The sequence below is a fragment of the Rhopilema esculentum genome, chromosome 5 (assembly GCF_057945365.1).
Source record: "Rhopilema esculentum isolate cy_ngs chromosome 5, ASM5794536v1, whole genome shotgun sequence".
Lineage (NCBI taxonomy): Eukaryota > Metazoa > Cnidaria > Scyphozoa > Rhizostomeae > Rhizostomatidae > Rhopilema > Rhopilema esculentum.
This window is the reverse complement of record NC_142819.1, coordinates 310,560-327,826: the sequence shown is the minus strand read 5'-3', so window position 1 is coordinate 327,826 and position 17,267 is coordinate 310,560. Positions and strand designations below refer to the sequence as shown.

Sequence of the window (17,267 nt, the reverse complement as noted above, 5' to 3'; positions counted from 1 at the left end):
TCAGTAAAGATAAGGCTTCCTCACACCTCAGATATCCTGTAATTTAAACTTACTACCCTTTACGCATCTTAGGTTAGTTTTCTTATAACTTTTAACTTTGTTTCTTCGAGAAAGTCTCTTGTGCAAAATTACTGAAATCCAAATCAGACAGAATTTTTATTATTTAATGTTAATTTTCAATTAGTGTACTCAGCACCCATTTATAATCAACAGCTCAACTTTGCTGTTAGTGCTATATATGTTATGTTGCTTAGAAATTGATCGATTATGATGAAATGCTCACTTGGCCACGCCCTGATTTTCAGACCACACCCACCTGGGCCCCTCTAGGTTTTTGTGGCCGGTTAAAGATTCTGAGCCAGTCAGCCACTGCTGGTATCCGATTTGACTAACAGCCTTGAGAAATTCGCTTCAGTTTCTTGCTAATTATAGCCCTGCCTAATTATCCATCATGCTTTTTTAGAGATAAAAACGGAAGAATGCTTACGAATGAGAATTTAGTTCCATTTAAGACACAAAATTTTCCAGGCTAAGTATATTGCTAAAATGTGGATACAAATTGATGAAAAATGGCATCTAAGTCTGTCTATACGTTATCTTTGTAGTAATAGCATTCGTACGGACTTATCAACTACGCACATGCCAGTGCCGTGTCCATAGAGTTAGCGGACGAACTTTCCATGAAGGAATTTAACCGCCATAGGCACGGCGGCGGCGGTAATAGAAACGACGGCGGCGCACATAGGCAACACGGCGGCGGAAGACATAGGCACGACGGCGGCGGCGGACAAACGAACGATACCATGCATCTGCAAGGAGATTAACTTCATATCAATTTATTTTCAAAAGGTAATACATTTCATGATTTGGATTAAAAAGGAAACAAAAAAGACCATACATTTAACATAATTAAACTCGTGATTGCTATTTTCAAGAATAGAAGACAAACTTGAAGAACATTTCAGAAAATTTACAATTGTGTTTGCTACGAACGAAGCATTAAACGTAATGTTAATGCAAAACATATATTTAACTTTTTGAAATATTTTATGTTTGATACAAAAGTATTCAAGATGTCTTGCAAACATTTTTGTAAAAGATTTGATTATGAAGTAGGATTGGAAAATCTCAAGAACCTTTCTTTGTCTCATCATTGCTTTCTAGGTCCTCATCTCCATTGTCACGAGACAACTGGTTATCGGCATCAAAGTTCTCATCCTGTTCTATCTCTGTATTCACGTCATTGGCTTCTTCATTCTCGATTTCACCTAAAGCTTTAAAATAGACACGTTATCATAAGCAATGGCATTCAATATGAAAGCTCATGACTGAAGAATAAAGGCATCACGTAAAGCCGAAAATAATCTCAAAATAACTATTTTTAATGCGATTAAAGAAAGAAAGTCTGCTTATATCTATGTAGAGAGAAGTTTGTGAAATCTTTGTCAATAATGAACGGCGCTCATGACTGCTTAGTCACCAGGTGGATTCTCCTTTCTCGTTATCTGTTGGTTCGGAGAGACTTGTAATTTCTTATTCATAAGATCGAAATCAATTAAGAAACAAAAAAGCTAACTGACTACCTGCCATCCATTTCGGGAAAGGAGGTTAGGTCAGCAAGTTTCCACTATGCATGAAACATAAAATGCATTATAAACTTTTCCAATAACGGACACAAAAAGATTCACGTGCATATTGCTCTTAAAAAGTAACTATGGAAAGGACAGATATCCTTCAGAAGGGACATTGAGATAATTCAGGTCGTTGATTATTCTTTAAGTTAGAGGAGTCACCTAACTCCTGGCACAATCTTCTACTGTACAGGGGCTATACCTCAATTCATTGTAAAGCATTTGCCTCTTGATGCACCAGAGACAGTAAGGGCTGCAGAACACTAGCTTAATATTTTTTTCATTTTTCAGGGTTAGATCTTACCTTAACACTGGTCACCATAGTTGATGTCGGACATATAGTCGAGACCTGACAAGTTGAGGCCAGAAATATCGTTTGTACGTTAGATTAAGAGCATCAAGTTAGGTTAAGGAAATAGTTTGAATCAGATGATTCCGCGTATGCAAACTTCATCATGAATCGAAAATCAACTCGAGATATTTTGCTTGCTTCTCTTGTAAATTCGTTCTTTTTTGTAGGAGAGGTACCTTTTTTCCTTCTAAAGGTATCAAAATTCATTGCGTTGTCAGGCTCATATTATCTGGAGAATTTAATTAAATTCTTCGCTACCAATAATCTCATATTCAATCACTGCAAACAAAGTATCGACTGGAAATAGCCAAATGACAGTTTTCAAGTTGATGCAGAGGTCATTTAAATGGGAAAGAAGACATAAAGGGACCCATCACAGACCCTTGAGGTACTCGGGAATAACATCCCTCCACCCTGGAGACATCAAATTTAACACCATCCTTAGTTGTCAATTCTTCAAAAAGTTGCACAAAAGCAAACATAATACAATTACTCTATTACATCTAGACCCCATTGTGATGTACTCCAACAGAATCAAATCGATAAAATGTACCTCAAATCATAGAGTAGATGTTTTAAATCCATTGCAATGTTTCTCGCGAATAAAGTAATATAGAAAATTCCTCAAAATTAACATCTCATTACCTAATTTAAAGAAAAGACCAAAATATACTCGAGAAGAAGTGACGCTTACCGTTAATCTTCGAGTAAGTCCCCACGCTCGAATAAGCCCCCCCCTTTCGAAAAAGCCTCCTCCTAAAAATTCATCTTTGTTAAATAAGCCCCCATCTCGATAAGCCCCCATGGAAATAATAATTGCAAAATAATATCTTATTTCAAGAAAGCCCTCACAGGACAATAGCTATACAGTATTACTTCCTTCGACTGGAGACCAAAATTGAAAAAGGCCTTTTTGTAATTTCTCAATTTCTTCCATTAAGAAAATTATGTCGATTTTATGTCGACCTTTAAAGTGCCTATGCAGCGAAATTTACCATTCCAACATTTTAAAAGAAATCTATAGAATCCTTCGCCTTTGTTCTTATACAAAAAAACAGAATTCCGATAAGTTAAATGGTTCTTTTTTTATTGAGTGTCAAAGTATGCATATTTTGCAGTTGCATTGTGAAATTTTATTTCCAGCTGTGACGTCACAGTGATGAGTCGAGGCGAAACCATTCATTCAGACCAGTTAAATCAGTTATTACGTTGAATTGTGCATTTGTCGTCGAATTGAAAATTGCCCCCCTTGTTATATTTTTAGACTGGGGTAATATGCCCTAGACTTTTATTGACGGTATTATCGTATCTCAGTCTAACTTTGGTAGAATAGCATGAAACTGTGCAGTAAGAGGCAGTTTGGTACACTTAAAACGATAGGATATGGACCCCGACTGGATGTTTCCCCCTTTTTCTATTTTTAGAGTTCAAGATATGAGTAGGAACTATATCATATCTTGCACTATCTTTGTCAGCGTATCAAACTGCCTTTATATTGAGAATTTCCGTTCTCCGTTTATGGCCAATGGTAGAATTAGGGGTCTGTATCAGAGCACCCTCAGTCTAAAAATAGAACTTAGGGGCAAAGTATGATTCGGTTCTTTATGCAATCTTTTTCTGCATGTCAAACTGCCTTTATTTTGAGAATTCCAAGTTTCTATGGCCTGGGGTTCTCCAGTTATGGCCAGGGGTCTGGACCAGAGTATCCCAGTTTAAAAATACAATTGAGGGGGCATAAAATGATTTGAGTCTATTTTACATCTTTTTCGGCTCGTTAAACTGCCTCTTCTTGTGAATTTCAACTTTCTATGACCTGGAGTTCTCCATTTATGACCAAAGGTACAATGAAGGGTCTTGACCGAAGTACCCCCAGTCTAAAAATAGATTTTATGGGCAAGATACGACTTGGAGTCTATAGCACATCTTTTTCAGCGTATCAAACTTGGTGTTTTCTAAAATTTCGGTGCTTGTATCACAATTTGCACACTTTTTCTGTATATCTCCCTCACTAAAACATTTCTGTACAACCGCAGTTTTCTAATTGTTGTCGACCCGACTCATCACTGTGACGACAAAAACTGGCCTTGGTTTTCGCAAGTACTGAATAATTTCAAAGTCTGATTAAACACACATTTGCTGGTCAAATTAAGACAATTTTGTTGTCAAACGTATCAGAAAAGATGGGAAAATATAAGTCTAAAAAATACAAGACATGAGATTTCGTTACATAGACACTTTAAGGAAAATACTAAACTTTGAAATAAGCCACCCTGCGAATAAGCCCCCCTCCCCCTTGAATAAGCCTCAATCAAAAAATTCATTTTTGCAAATAAGCCCCGGGGGCTTATTCGAGGATTTGCGGTACTAGTCTCCTTGAGAATGACACTAACTGAATTTCCAATATTATAGGATAAAAACATTTTCGGTCTTTTCGCAGTTGTTCACGCCGGAAAAATTTGCGGTGGGCTTGCTTAGGCTATCTCCAACTTCTGTGCACATTTTGCTCCAAAAAACAAAGCTGAATTCAAATATTACTAATGGTTGGTCATCGAAAATGAAGATCTTTATGCTCCTGTTACAATTTGGTGCACACAAATTGGCAAAGCTGATATCGCTTCAATTATAGTTGGCGGCTGAATAAAGTCTTCGATTACGTCACATTCTTATAGATCCAGATTGAGAAGCAGAGGAAAACAATCCTCTGCTTCTCAATCTGGATCTATCAATAAAATCTTGTCGTCACTCATTGACAATGTCTGATATGTAGAAAGGTATTCTGTAGTGTCAATGTACCCATTCTCATTACATCACACTCATCTGTTAAATTTTTGAAGCGATCAAACGTTCATCTCGTACTCTGAGCCTATCAGCCAGGGCTTGAAATGCATCATCAACATGTCTTGCCGATGACAATAGGAATTTCCCCCAAGAGAAATTGATCGATGCACATAAAAAAATATAAATATATAAATATATAAATAAAAAAATATATAAAGATATAAAAATATATATAAAAATAACGGAGGAAAAGTTATAAAAAGTTTGTTATATTGAGGATTATTATGACGAAGGGACCCATAGTTTGGTTTGTTATATCGAGAGTTCATTTTATCCGGCGTTCGTTATACCGAGAGAGTTCGCAAAGGGGTCGCAAAGGGGGGTCAAAAGCCGTATCTATGCCGTTTTCACAGGGCGTGAAGGGTTTCGGGAACTGATAAGGGGTTGAGGCAAAAGAAAAAGGTTGAGTCACAAATTTGTTCTTATTTCCTAACTGTTCTTTAGAACTTGAGCCACTAGTCAGAGAACTCGAGTAGCTGATTAGATGTAATAGTAATAATAACTGACACATTTTCTTCTTTTGTAAGCAGTTTAAACTTTGATGCGAAATGGTGTTTTGCAAGACATGCCTGTTCCCTAGTACCTCATCCTCCGTTAAAATGGGACAATTAATTTCAGCCAAATGATTTTTTAGTCACACTCCCAGCTCCCATGACCCATTTTTTCTGGAATTCTTATTTATGCGCCCAAAAAGCACAGTATAATTTTTTTTAATGCACATTGCAAAATTGCTTTTACCGCCGTCTTGACAGGACTTTGTTTGTTTTTTTGATATTGCTAATTCCCCTCGCTGTTGCGATTTTATTTGTAATAATAGAAAAGAAAACTTTGGAGAAACGGCATCAGTTTTCAAACAAAGACGATTCCTTTTTTCATAAGCTTAGAAGTTTTTGCAATCTCTTAAAGAATGCTGGTTCGAAGTTATCATGACATAAAAATAAACTTAATGTGAATACCAGCGTCTTAGCAGACCTGCAACTATGATTTTTTAGCTTCTTAAAACTTATAAATGACAGGTCTGACAATTTTTTGTCTTCTTATTGCAGATTAATTTCAGTAATACACGAGATTTCGCTTTGACTTTCACCGTTGCGATGAAAAACTTTAAAAAGCCATTGTTAACATGTCAATTGTGATAGCCAAATCCTGGCTAAGACGTAATTGGCCGATAAAAGTCCACAAAAAATAGAAACAGCGAATCTGAGAAGAAACATTTTACCAGGTTTGAAGTCAGCGACGCATTCTACCCAGGAAAAGCCAAAGTATTTTTGCGTGTCAGTTCTCCTTTTATCTGAACGCGAATGACCTTCAATGCATAACTTTATTGAAGTTACACCAGTGTCGATAGATCTAAATCTTTGGTTAAAAATATTCCCAATGAAAGATTGAAAGCCGATATAAGACTTTTATACCCTTGAACTGGCTTCTTACACCACTACTACTGCTCCTCAAACCTATCTGGCCATTTCGTTTACAATATGTTTACATCACTTTTAATTTCTAACGGATTTCACTGAAAAATAATTTACCTCACTGAAGCTTATTCCTGTTATACTCGTCAATATAATGTCTTAATAAACTTTTGCAAAAGTAAACACGGTTTGTTCTTGTTGATTAGCAATATTTAGACGAAGTTAAAAAATGAGACCCTTACCGTTTGTAAATGCTGCAAAGACTGCACAAAGCAGGAATAACAGAATCAGGCTCCTCATCGTTCACACTAAGAATACAAACACATTTCATTTGAATATGGACTTTAAGTTGAAGCAAAGGATTTGCTAAACGTACTCTACTTAAATCTTCCCGGCTGTAATTCCATTTACATTCTTCATTTACCATTTACAACCATTTGACTTCAACTAGCCAAGCAGAGATCCAAGGCTTTTATTATTGACTTAATCGTGTATGTCATCTGTATATTTACCAACGAAAACAGCTTTAGTATTCCTTGTTCGGTTTTATTTCAATGAATGCCTGCATAAAAAGTACTAGAAGAAAGAAGAAAGAAAAACCTCTAGACAGAAAGAAATACCTCTAGGAGGCTGTGCTCGGTAAATGTTTCCTATGCAAGGCCATTAGTTTTTGACAATATGTTCTAACTTAAAATTTACTTCACTTGAAATGTCTCTTCTTGAGATCAACTAAATTCAGCGGAGATGCTATTACATCTATTTTTGCGACGAGTTAGTCCCGGTTGTGACTTCCATTGACGATGCATTTTACCACCTTATAAATCTTCAATTGCTTTTTAGGAAGTTACTTTTTGCTTTGTGTAATACTTACAAAACTAAAAGTGTTGAATCAAAATTTCGTATGAAGTACAAACTCAAGAAATCATAAAAATGTTCTTGAACTATTGAATTATTTATAGTTTCAAGACAACTGGATGAATGATCCGAGCAAGATTTCAAGTACAAAAGTGCTCAAAATGTGAGAATGTATGCTATAGCTATGTATTTGTGATTCAGAGGTACGGTTGTAGAAGAGTTCAAACTTCTTCCTTGTTGTTTGGCTTTGTTGAAAACAGAATATAGCTATAGACTGATTAGAGAACAGAAATAGTTTCTAAGACATAAACAATTCTTTAACGTTTTTTAGAGCCTAACTTTTAGCTAAGAACAATCCAGGAAAAGATAACGAGAGCACGAAAAAGTGCTAAATTCATCCTACGAATAAATAATGTTTAAAAATGTTTAAAAGAAAATAATCAGATGACCAAAAGCTTTTCAGTACTACAACCTTTTCACAGTCAGAGAATTCTTATTTGCAAATAAATTATATACAAAAAAGAACGAAATTTAATGCAAGTATTAAACAGAAAAATACGCTAAATAATAGATATTTGTTGAGTATATTTTCGTGAAAAGAGGTTTCGAATTAGTATGAAGCAAGTTAAACAGTTGGAATAGAAGAAATGAGATGCCAAAAATGTCCAAACTTACCTCTAACTCTGCAACCATCCAATCTGACGGATATTTGCAAATCGCAAGTTTTATGCTCCTGTGTGTTAATTGTGCGTGTAACCGCTTTTTGGATATTTCTACAAAATAGGACTTCAGCGAATTAATTCATATTCCAGACAAACAAGTTCATTTTTAGTTGACAATACTGCTTTCGAAAGAGTCTGGACAATAAGAAATAAGTTCTAAATATTGCTATCCACTAATCAGATTGCAAATTCTATAGAATAACAAATCGTCTTTATGGGAAACCAGACAACCATAAAAACAGCTTTAATGCCCCTCTGGCTTGAAATTGTTCCTTCTTCTAATACAATTAAAAGTTTTATTGTACAGTACCCTGTGGTAGGATGTTTTCAGTCATTCTTACGATTGACTCAATTGGTTCTTTTCAGAAAAGCAAATAACTTTTTGATTTGGCTTCAAAAACAGGTAACATTATTCAAACTTTTCGCAGTCCAATCGGCTTATTTTATTACGCTTTCTCCAGTGGCGTAGCGTGAGAGCTAAAACGTTTAGCATGAGATGTGTTGAGAGGGGGCAAAAACATAGAACTACGTCTAGAAGTCGCGTATACAACATTCCTATACGAAAAGCTAGTTCAGGGGCCTCCCTTCATACATTTAATTGGGGGAGGAGGTAGCGCTCAATTTTTACAGCAAACTCTCGATATGCATTCTAGCATTTCACAGAATTCGTTGCCATAGATGTAAAATTACTTTACACAAACGCCAATCTGGCAACACAAGATTGAAAAACCTACAGGAATCGTTACAATAAACCTTTATCATCCAAAAATATCAATATAGACATAAAAAACAGTAAAGAGTTGGCTCCTTTTATTGTCACTCCGCTTAAATTCACTCTAAAGGTGTACAGTCAGACCAATATTGAACCAAATATGCAAAACTATTCAATCAAATGTAGACCCCAATTGCCCCGTTCACAGTGACACATTCGGTTAAAAGGGGCAAGTTCTCAAGCAACATTTAGTATTGCTATAACAGGAATGTACTGTGGTATTTTTCTGACACACCCCAGGGGAGTAACTTATTCCATGCTTATACGGGGAGGTCCATCCACAAATCAAAATTAGCCCAAAAGTATCAAAAAATGTATTTTATACAGACCCAAAAGTATCCGCTAAAAAGTGTCGATCAAACCCAAAAATATCACTTTAGAAATTCGTGTTTTTGAGCACATAGGAGACCACTAGAAACTAATTTAGATTGTTCCCTTTAACAATCAGTTTAAACTCATCTGTTTTTTATTCATGTGTTTGATATTGCTAAAATTTTCAAAATCTGCACCAGTGTTTAACCTAAATGTATTCAAAAACTTAAATGTTTCATTTCAAGAATCATAATTTACTTTCGGAGAGTTGTTCCCTTTAGCGTTCAAAATTCCATGGATTCACCAGACGCGAAAGCCTGTCAAGAGGCACTTTAAAAAACGGGAAGTTCTGAAGTTTATTGTCCGCACTTTTCGCGTATCACGCCGATAACTGAAATTTTTTAAGACGGTCACCAAATTCAGGGCGGTAGAGGCAAACTTCAAAACATAAATTGAAGAGAACACTTTCCGTATTTGCGAACTTCTACTTAGATCTGAAGATTTCATTCCATGTAAGTTGAGGGTGTAGAAGTGGGATACTTCTAGTCATTAGTCAGACGTGACGATAAAGGTCCCGACAAAGGAGTCAAGCCCTGATAGCGGTAATGTCAACTTTATAGACAGGTCCCAAACGAGAAAAATCGGAAAAATTGTCCAGTCAAAGTTCAGAAAACGGTTTTAGGGCCGCTAGGCATTGCAGAATCAAATTTCACTTGGGGACTTTTGAATTTTTTCCTTATTTTCAAAATGGCGGCTCAGTTGCAAAATGGCGGACTTTTAACATAAATTTAAGAATTAAAAAGGCATATTCTTACATCAAACGCAAGTTTTTGATATCTTCAAGCAGATAACTATATCTTTTAGTAAATATTCCGTAGAAATTATCTTTTACCATTTCCCTTCATAATGGCGGCATAAATTCAATATGGCGGGTATTCAGAAATTACCATTTTGATCTTGCACTAATCCTTTTTTCCAACTATCTGTGAATGATGTCACCCTTGCAAGCGAAAACGATCTGTAGACAAGGCAATAGAGGTTCGTCACAATCAGCGTAGTGTTAGACTCCACAAGCAATCATTTGAAGCACTCTTGCATTTCAGAATCAAGCAGCTAGCCAGTTTGCACGTTCTTGATAATCATTTGAAGCAATCAATTGCAGATTTACGGGTAAATCAGTCTCCAGTAACGCTTACATCAGTCTTGGCACAACCTGCATTTCAGCTCCTCTTCGAGAGTGCATTATCAAATCATAACGAAACGCAAGCGAAGATGATTGTGGAGTATCTAAAAGATGTTTCGGCAATGCTATGTCTGATAAGTTCAGTAAGGGAAAATACAATTGAGCGGCATCTTGCAGCCGAGAGGGCATTGATACCCAAGTGTTCTGCATTTGGCCATCCGAATTATTTGCGGTATCTTTCATTCCAGCATGTCAACCATCTAGACATCAAGAGGAACCATGCAACAATTTGGCAAGACCTGTTGGAAAACGGATACGGCGGATCGGTCTCTGGCGAGTCATTTTCTACCATGAATGGCGATTTAATTACAGAGATGACAATAAACAGAAAGGTAACAGCCAGAGGAGGCCCAATGCAAGGAGGCTTCAGCACAGATATAACTGCTGTAGACACCTTCATGAAAACAAGTCACTTTTATAGCAAACTTACGGATGAAGCTGAAAGAGAGGTTGAGAGTATTTACAACGTCGTCACACAAGGAAAAAAGTGTGGGCGCTCGAAAGAAGCACGAAATAATGATACAATTCCTCATCAACAAATTGGACAGCTACTTTGACCCTTTTTTGGCTGGTCCCGCTCGACATTTTAAAAATTGATGAAGCAGTTATAACAGGTCTTCTGTCGTCAACCCAAATGGGAAATGAAATGTTTAAAGAATTTTTTCAAAAAAGGCCGAAAGACGCTAATGACAGGGTCAGCATTTTCGAAAGAGTTTGTAACCCCAAACTGAAAACAGGTCTGGAAAAAGTGAAGAAAGTGCCAAAGATGATAAGCAATGATAGCAATAATTTGGTGCAATGATAGGCAAAAATAAGTCCACAAAGGAATTGCTTTCATATCCACTCACCAGTGTTCTCTTAGCTCTAGCATCGCCAGATAGTGATCTTAGACAAGGCTCAAAATCGGCACTAAGAAATCATCTAATTGAGGAAGCAAATGCTTCGACGACACAACCAGAAACGGGGGCATTTTGGATCGTGGATGGCATGGCTGTTGTAAGGACAATTCTACGTAAAAATACATGGGGTGAGTACGCAACAGCATTCTTCAGTTTTTGCACACCAAGTAGAGACTCGTCTCCTTTAAGGTTAGGCATTATCTTTGATTGCTACAAAGAAAGCATCATAAAACAGCTAACACAGTTGCGCCGTGGAATGTCAGGAAGACGGACCTTCATAACAAGCCCCCAGCAAAATATGCCCAGGCAGAGTGAATGGAACTCTTTTCTACACAACCCTGAAAATAAAACTGAGCTGATCCACTTTCTCGACACTTTTCTCAAAGAGAACCGGTCACGTCTCATCAGAATACCAACAATTATTACAGAAAATGAGAAGTCATGGCTTCTAACAACCACAAGCATCACCGAATTATAGGACTGTAATCATTTCGAAGCTGACACCCGTCTAATCTATGTTACTACACAAGTCGACGATATGCCCGTCATTATTAGCGCAACAGACACCGACGTCCTGGTTTTGATGGTGCATATCTATTCATGGAGGGATATCGATCGACCATGGCAAATGAAAATCGACCATCAAAATTTCGTCAACGTTGCCGCAATTGCTGATCACATCGGTTCGGAAGATGCAATGTCTTACCAGCTTTTCACAGCATAACTGGATGTGACACGACATCATTTCAATTTAGAGTTGGTAAAGTTGCCCCATGGAAAAAGCTGATGAAAATGCGTTTATATGACCTTCTTTCGACATTTGGCTGCAGATTTCTGACGGATGATAGCCTGCTAGCAGCCAAAGAATTCTTTCGGAATATCATGTATAATGGAGAAATAAAAGAAAGCTACCTAGATACAAGAGTAAGAATATACCAAAAGCAAAATTTGTAGTCTAGTGAGGGAATAATTCCGGATGAAAACAGTGCCATGCAACACCTTAAGCGAAGTTGGCTGCAATGCTATGTTTGGTGTCATTGTACTGAGAGTCAAATTGATTTCCCTACCATTGACGAAACTTTTGGTTGGAGTCAGAATGTCGGTTTCCTCAAGCCATTGTGGTATTCGTGCAGCCAGTTTCCACCAGATATGACAGACATTAACGAATAGGCAGGAGTTTATGGTAAGCAACTAAGCAGTTAATATTAAAAGTTGATTAGCAATTTTTCTTTTCTGAATCTTAGCAGTTCTGCATTGTCGAAATTTATCTACTAGTTGTTTCCAGAATAGCTCTACCAACCTGATTCCAATTTCTTATCGTTGATTGGTCTTCCTGCTTTACTTCATGAGACTGATTTTTTTAGACCCAGGAGTGCACTTAGATGGAGAGATTTGGTCGCGCGATGAACAGGATCCCCCAGAAAAACGAATCAGAACAAAAGAGGCAGAAGAACGGCGACGGAATGTGGAAGTCGAGAGTCTGTTTACGACTTTGACTTCAGAAGTTGAATTTGATGAAACAGGAGAAAAAGATGAAGAACAAGAGGAAGAAGCAGAGGAAGAAGATAATTATGAAGATGACTGGGATTCACACAGCAGTTTTGGGGACCTTCACTAACAATACTGCTTTGCACAGAAAAACATTTGTTTTGTTGGCAGAAGGACCATATCATTAGTTAGAATAGTTATTGTGGCAGAATGCACCATTTTTCAAATCTACCATTATGTGTTTCATCTGGTATCGACTATAGCGACTTAAAGCACATTCAAATGCTTGGCAAAAACGGATATGTGCAAGCAAATTCTGAATACCCGCCATATTGATTTTCTCCCGCCATTATGAAGGGAAATGGTAAAAAATAATTACTACGGAATATTTACAAAAAGATATAGTTATCTTCTTGAAGATATCAAAAACTTGCGTTTGATGTAAGAATATGCCTATTTAATTCTTAAATTTATGTTAAAAGTCTGCCATTTTGCAACTGAGCCGCCATTTTGAAAATAAGGAAAAAATTCAAAAGTCCCCAAGTGAAATTTAATTTTGCAATATCTAGCAGCCCTAAAACCGTTTTCAGAACTTTGACTGGACAATTTTTCCGATTTTTCTCGTTTGGGACCTGTCTATCACCCGTTAGAGTGAAGTTCCGATTCTTGCATGAGACGTACACGGGGCCACCACCGCAAGAAACCAAGTGTCGACCTTGAACATTCTGTGTGATTCATCTAACTCTTAGAACCCTAATATTTCTGGATAACATTTCACAGAATTCGTTGCCATAGATGTAAAACCACTTTACACAAACGTCAATCTGGCAACACAAGATTGAAAAACCTACGGGAGTCGTTACAATAAACCTTTATCATCCAAAAATATCAATATAGATATAAAAAACAGTAAAGAGTTGGCTCCTTTTATTGTCACTCCGCTTAAATTCACTCTAAAGGTGTACAGTCAGACCAATATTGATCCAAATATGCAAAACTATTGAATCAAATGTAGACCCCAATTGCCCCGTTCACAGTGACACATTCGGTTAAAAGGGGCAAGTTCTCAAGCAACATTTGATATTGCTATAACAGAAATGTACTGTGGTATTTTCTCTGACACACCCCAGGGGAGTAACTTATACCATGCTTATACGGGGAGGTCCATCCACAAATCAAAATTAGCCCAAAAGTATCAAAAAATGTATTTTATACAGAGCCAAAAGTATCCGCTAAAAAGTGTAGTTCAAATCCAAAAATATCACTTTAGAAATTCGTGTTTTGAGCACATAGGAGACCAATAGACACTAATTTAGATTGTTCCCTTTAACAATCATGTTAAACTCATCGGTTTTTTTATTCATGTGTTTGATATTGCTAAAATTTTCAAAATCTGCACCAGTTTTTAACCTAACAGTATTCAAAAACTTAAATGTTTTATTTCAAGAATCATAATTTACTTTCGGAAAGTTGTTCCCTTTAGCGTTCAAAATTCCATGGATTCACCAGACGTGAAAGCATGTCAAGAACCGCTTTAAAAAACGGGATGTTCTGAAGTTTATTGTCCGCACTTTTCGCGTATCACGTCGATAACTGACATTTTTTAACACGGTCACCAAGTTCAGGGCGGTAGAGGGAAACTTCAAAACATAAATTGAAGAGAACACTTTCCGTATTTGCGAACTTCTACTTAGATCTGAAGATTTCATTCCATGTAAGTTGAGGGTGTAGAAGTGGGATACTTATAGTCATTAGTCAGACGTGACGATAAAGGTCCTGACAATGGAGTCAGGTCCTGATAGGGGTAGCGTCAACTTCACCCGTTAGAGTGAAGTTTCGATTTTTGCATGAGACGTACACGGGGCCACCACTGCCAGAAACCAAGTGTCGACCTTGAACATTCTGTGTGATTCATCTAACTCTTAGAACCCTAATCTTTCTGGATAACATTCCACAGAATTCGTTGCCATAGATGTAAAATCACTTTACACAAACGCCAATCTGGCAACACAAGATTGAAAAAACCTACAGGAATCGTTACAATAAACCTTTATCATCCGAAAAGATCAATATAGATTTCAAAAACAGTAAAGAGTTGGCTCCTTTTATTGTCACTCCGCTTAAATTCACTCTAAAGGTGTACAGTCAGACCAATATTGATCCAAATATGCAAAACTATTCAATCAAATGTAGACCCCAATTGCCCCGTTCACAGTGACACATTCGGTTAAAAGGGGCAAGTTCTCAAGCAACATTTGATATGGCTATAACAGGAATGTACTGTGGTATTTTTTCTGACACACCCCAGGGGAGTAACTTATACCATGCTTATACGGGGAGGTCCATCCACAAATCAAAATTAGCCCAAAAGTATCAAAGAATGTATTTTATACAGACCCAAAAGTATCCGCTAAAAAGTGTTGATCAAACCCAAAATATCATCACGTTAGAAATGCTATTTGTTGAGCACGTAGGAGATGACTAGACACTTATTTAGATTGTTCCCTTTAACAATCAGTTTAAACTCATCTGTTCTTTTATTCATTTGTTTGATATTGCTAAAATTTTCAAAATCTGCACCAGTGTTCAACCCAAAAGTATTCGAAAAATTAAATGTTTTTATTTCAAGGATCATAATTTACTTTCGGAGAGTTGTTCACTTAAGCGTTTAAAATTCCACGGATTCACCAGACGTGAAAAAATGTCAAGAGCCGCTTTAAAATCGGGAAGTTCTGAAGTTTATTGTCCGATCTTTTGGCGTATCACGTCGATAACTGAAATTTTTTAACACGGTCACCAAGTTCAAGGCGGTAGACGCAAACTTCAAAACATAAATCGAAGGGAACACTTTCCATATTTGCGAACTTCTCCTTAGATCTGAAGATTTCATTCCATATAAGTTGAGGGTGTAGAAGTGGGATACTTCTAGTCATTAGTCAGACGTGACGATAAAGGTCCCGACAATGGAGTCAGGTCCTGATAGGGGTAGCGTCAACTTCACCCGTTAGAGTGAAGTTTCGATTCTTGCATGAGACGTACACGGGGCCACCACCGCCAGAAACCAAGTGTCGACCTTGAACATTCTGTGTGATTCATCTAACTCTTAGAACCCTAATATTTCTTGATAACATTCCACAGAATTCGTTGCCATAGATGTAAAATCACTTTACACAAACGTCAATCTGGCAACACAAGATTGAAAAACCTACGGGAGTCGTTACAATAAACCTTTATCATCCAAAAAGATCAATATAGATATCAAAAACAGTAAACAGTTGGCTCCTTTTATTGTCACTCCGCTTAAATTCACCCTAAAGGTGTACAGTCAGTGTTAAGTATTCTTCAAGCGCTAGTTCAAGATACGTATTTAATTGCAGAGTTGTGCTCAAAAAGAAACATCTTCCAGGTTCAACATCAAAAATTTCAATTCTGAGACTTCCATTCTGTTAACTCTAGTCTCAAACTCTCTACTCTAAGTTAAATCACACGTGCATATATACGTTTTACAATAAGTATAAAAATAGCGTAACCAATAGGAATTAAGAAAAACAATTCGTCAAACCAATCAGATTTTACCAAATCATAAAAAGTTAAATCTCTCTAACAATAGATTGACGCCAATACTCAATTCCTAACGACTCTTGAAACGAGGTTATTACGTGCATTACGTGCATTAAAGTCATGTGTAAAGAAAATACCTTGAGTCACAAAGCTAAAGCCGATAAGCTCAAACTGAATAAATGAAATATTGTTAACTACATCCATACAAAAATAATAATTGCTGTGCGTGGAGTTTTCCCCGACATTCCCCCCTCCTTGACCCAGGTTATGGGTCAAGCATAAGCCTAGCCCGCCAACGCGCATCCAGGGCCGCAGCACGAGTGGGTCTCCCTTCTGACTTATCACCACTCTTCACACCATCCTTCTTCCCATCTTCTCTCAATTCATCATTCGCCTTCAACATAGATTCATCTTTCCTCTCTTTTTTGGCATTGTCTCTTACTGAAATTTCAAGTGGAATTAGTCGTTGTAAAGGTCTACTAAGAGTTTCTGGTTTGCCCCTACCTGTTTTCCGAACTACGGCTCCTCTTACTTTCCCATCCCGTCCCATCAGTAACTCCTCAATGATGGCTGTTTTCCACTGTCCGCGTTTTATGTGGTCCTCCTGCAGCAAAACCAGATCTCCTAACTTCACCTGTAAATCAGCGTTCAGTTTCAGCTTATGGAATTCCCTCAGATCTGTTAAGTATTCTCTTTGCCATCTACTCCAAAAATGAGATAGTCTTCTAGTAACATACAAAAATCGTTTCGTTAATTTATCTTTAATATCCTCCTCGTCAAAAATTGGATCGATTCCCTCTGAAAGAGATGACAATCTATAACCATAAATAAGATGAGATGGTGTTAAGGTAGTTTCTAATTCATCATATAGATAAGTTAGAGGCCTAGAATTCAAAGTATTTTCAACCTCTGTTAATACTGTTTGTAGTTCATCAAATGATAATCTAGCATTCTTTAAGACCTTCCTTAGACAACGCTTCACGGATCCTACCATCCGCTCAAAGTATCCTCCCCACCACGGCGATAGGGGTAAATTGAATGGGAATTAATCAGTTAATTCGAGTTAATACCCGCGGGGAAGGCACACATCCTCTCTCAATGGGCATGTCAGTATGCACGTTCATCCTTTCAAGGCTGTCAATTACAGTTAGCAACCTATTATTATGCAAATTACATCATGGT

General features: G+C 37.2%; 2 protein-coding genes across 4 annotated transcripts in view; both read right to left on the bottom strand.

The window, feature by feature from the left end:
* Positions 1–520: 520 nt before the first annotated feature.
* Positions 521–17,267, bottom strand: part of LOC135687840 (uncharacterized) — a 29,623-nt gene continuing 12,876 nt past the window's right edge. Inside the window, exons 3-7 of one of the 3 annotated variants that reach the window (XM_089116216.1) lie at positions 14,922–16,883; positions 7,764–7,861; positions 6,476–6,541; positions 1,137–1,274; positions 521–809 (exon numbers count right to left, since the gene is read on the bottom strand). The gene's annotated coding sequence lies outside the window, so the exon portion shown is untranslated. The remainder of the gene's footprint in view (positions 810–1,136; positions 1,275–6,475; positions 6,542–7,763; positions 7,862–14,921; positions 16,884–17,267) is intronic. The other 2 variants (XM_089116218.1, XM_089116217.1) reach the window with 2 other exon arrangements.
* On the bottom strand, positions 16,351–17,079 carry LOC148960174 (uncharacterized). The gene has a single exon (XM_089108592.1). It carries the CDS (start codon positions 17,077–17,079, stop codon positions 16,351–16,353), a length of 729 nt encoding a protein of 242 aa, XP_088964718.1.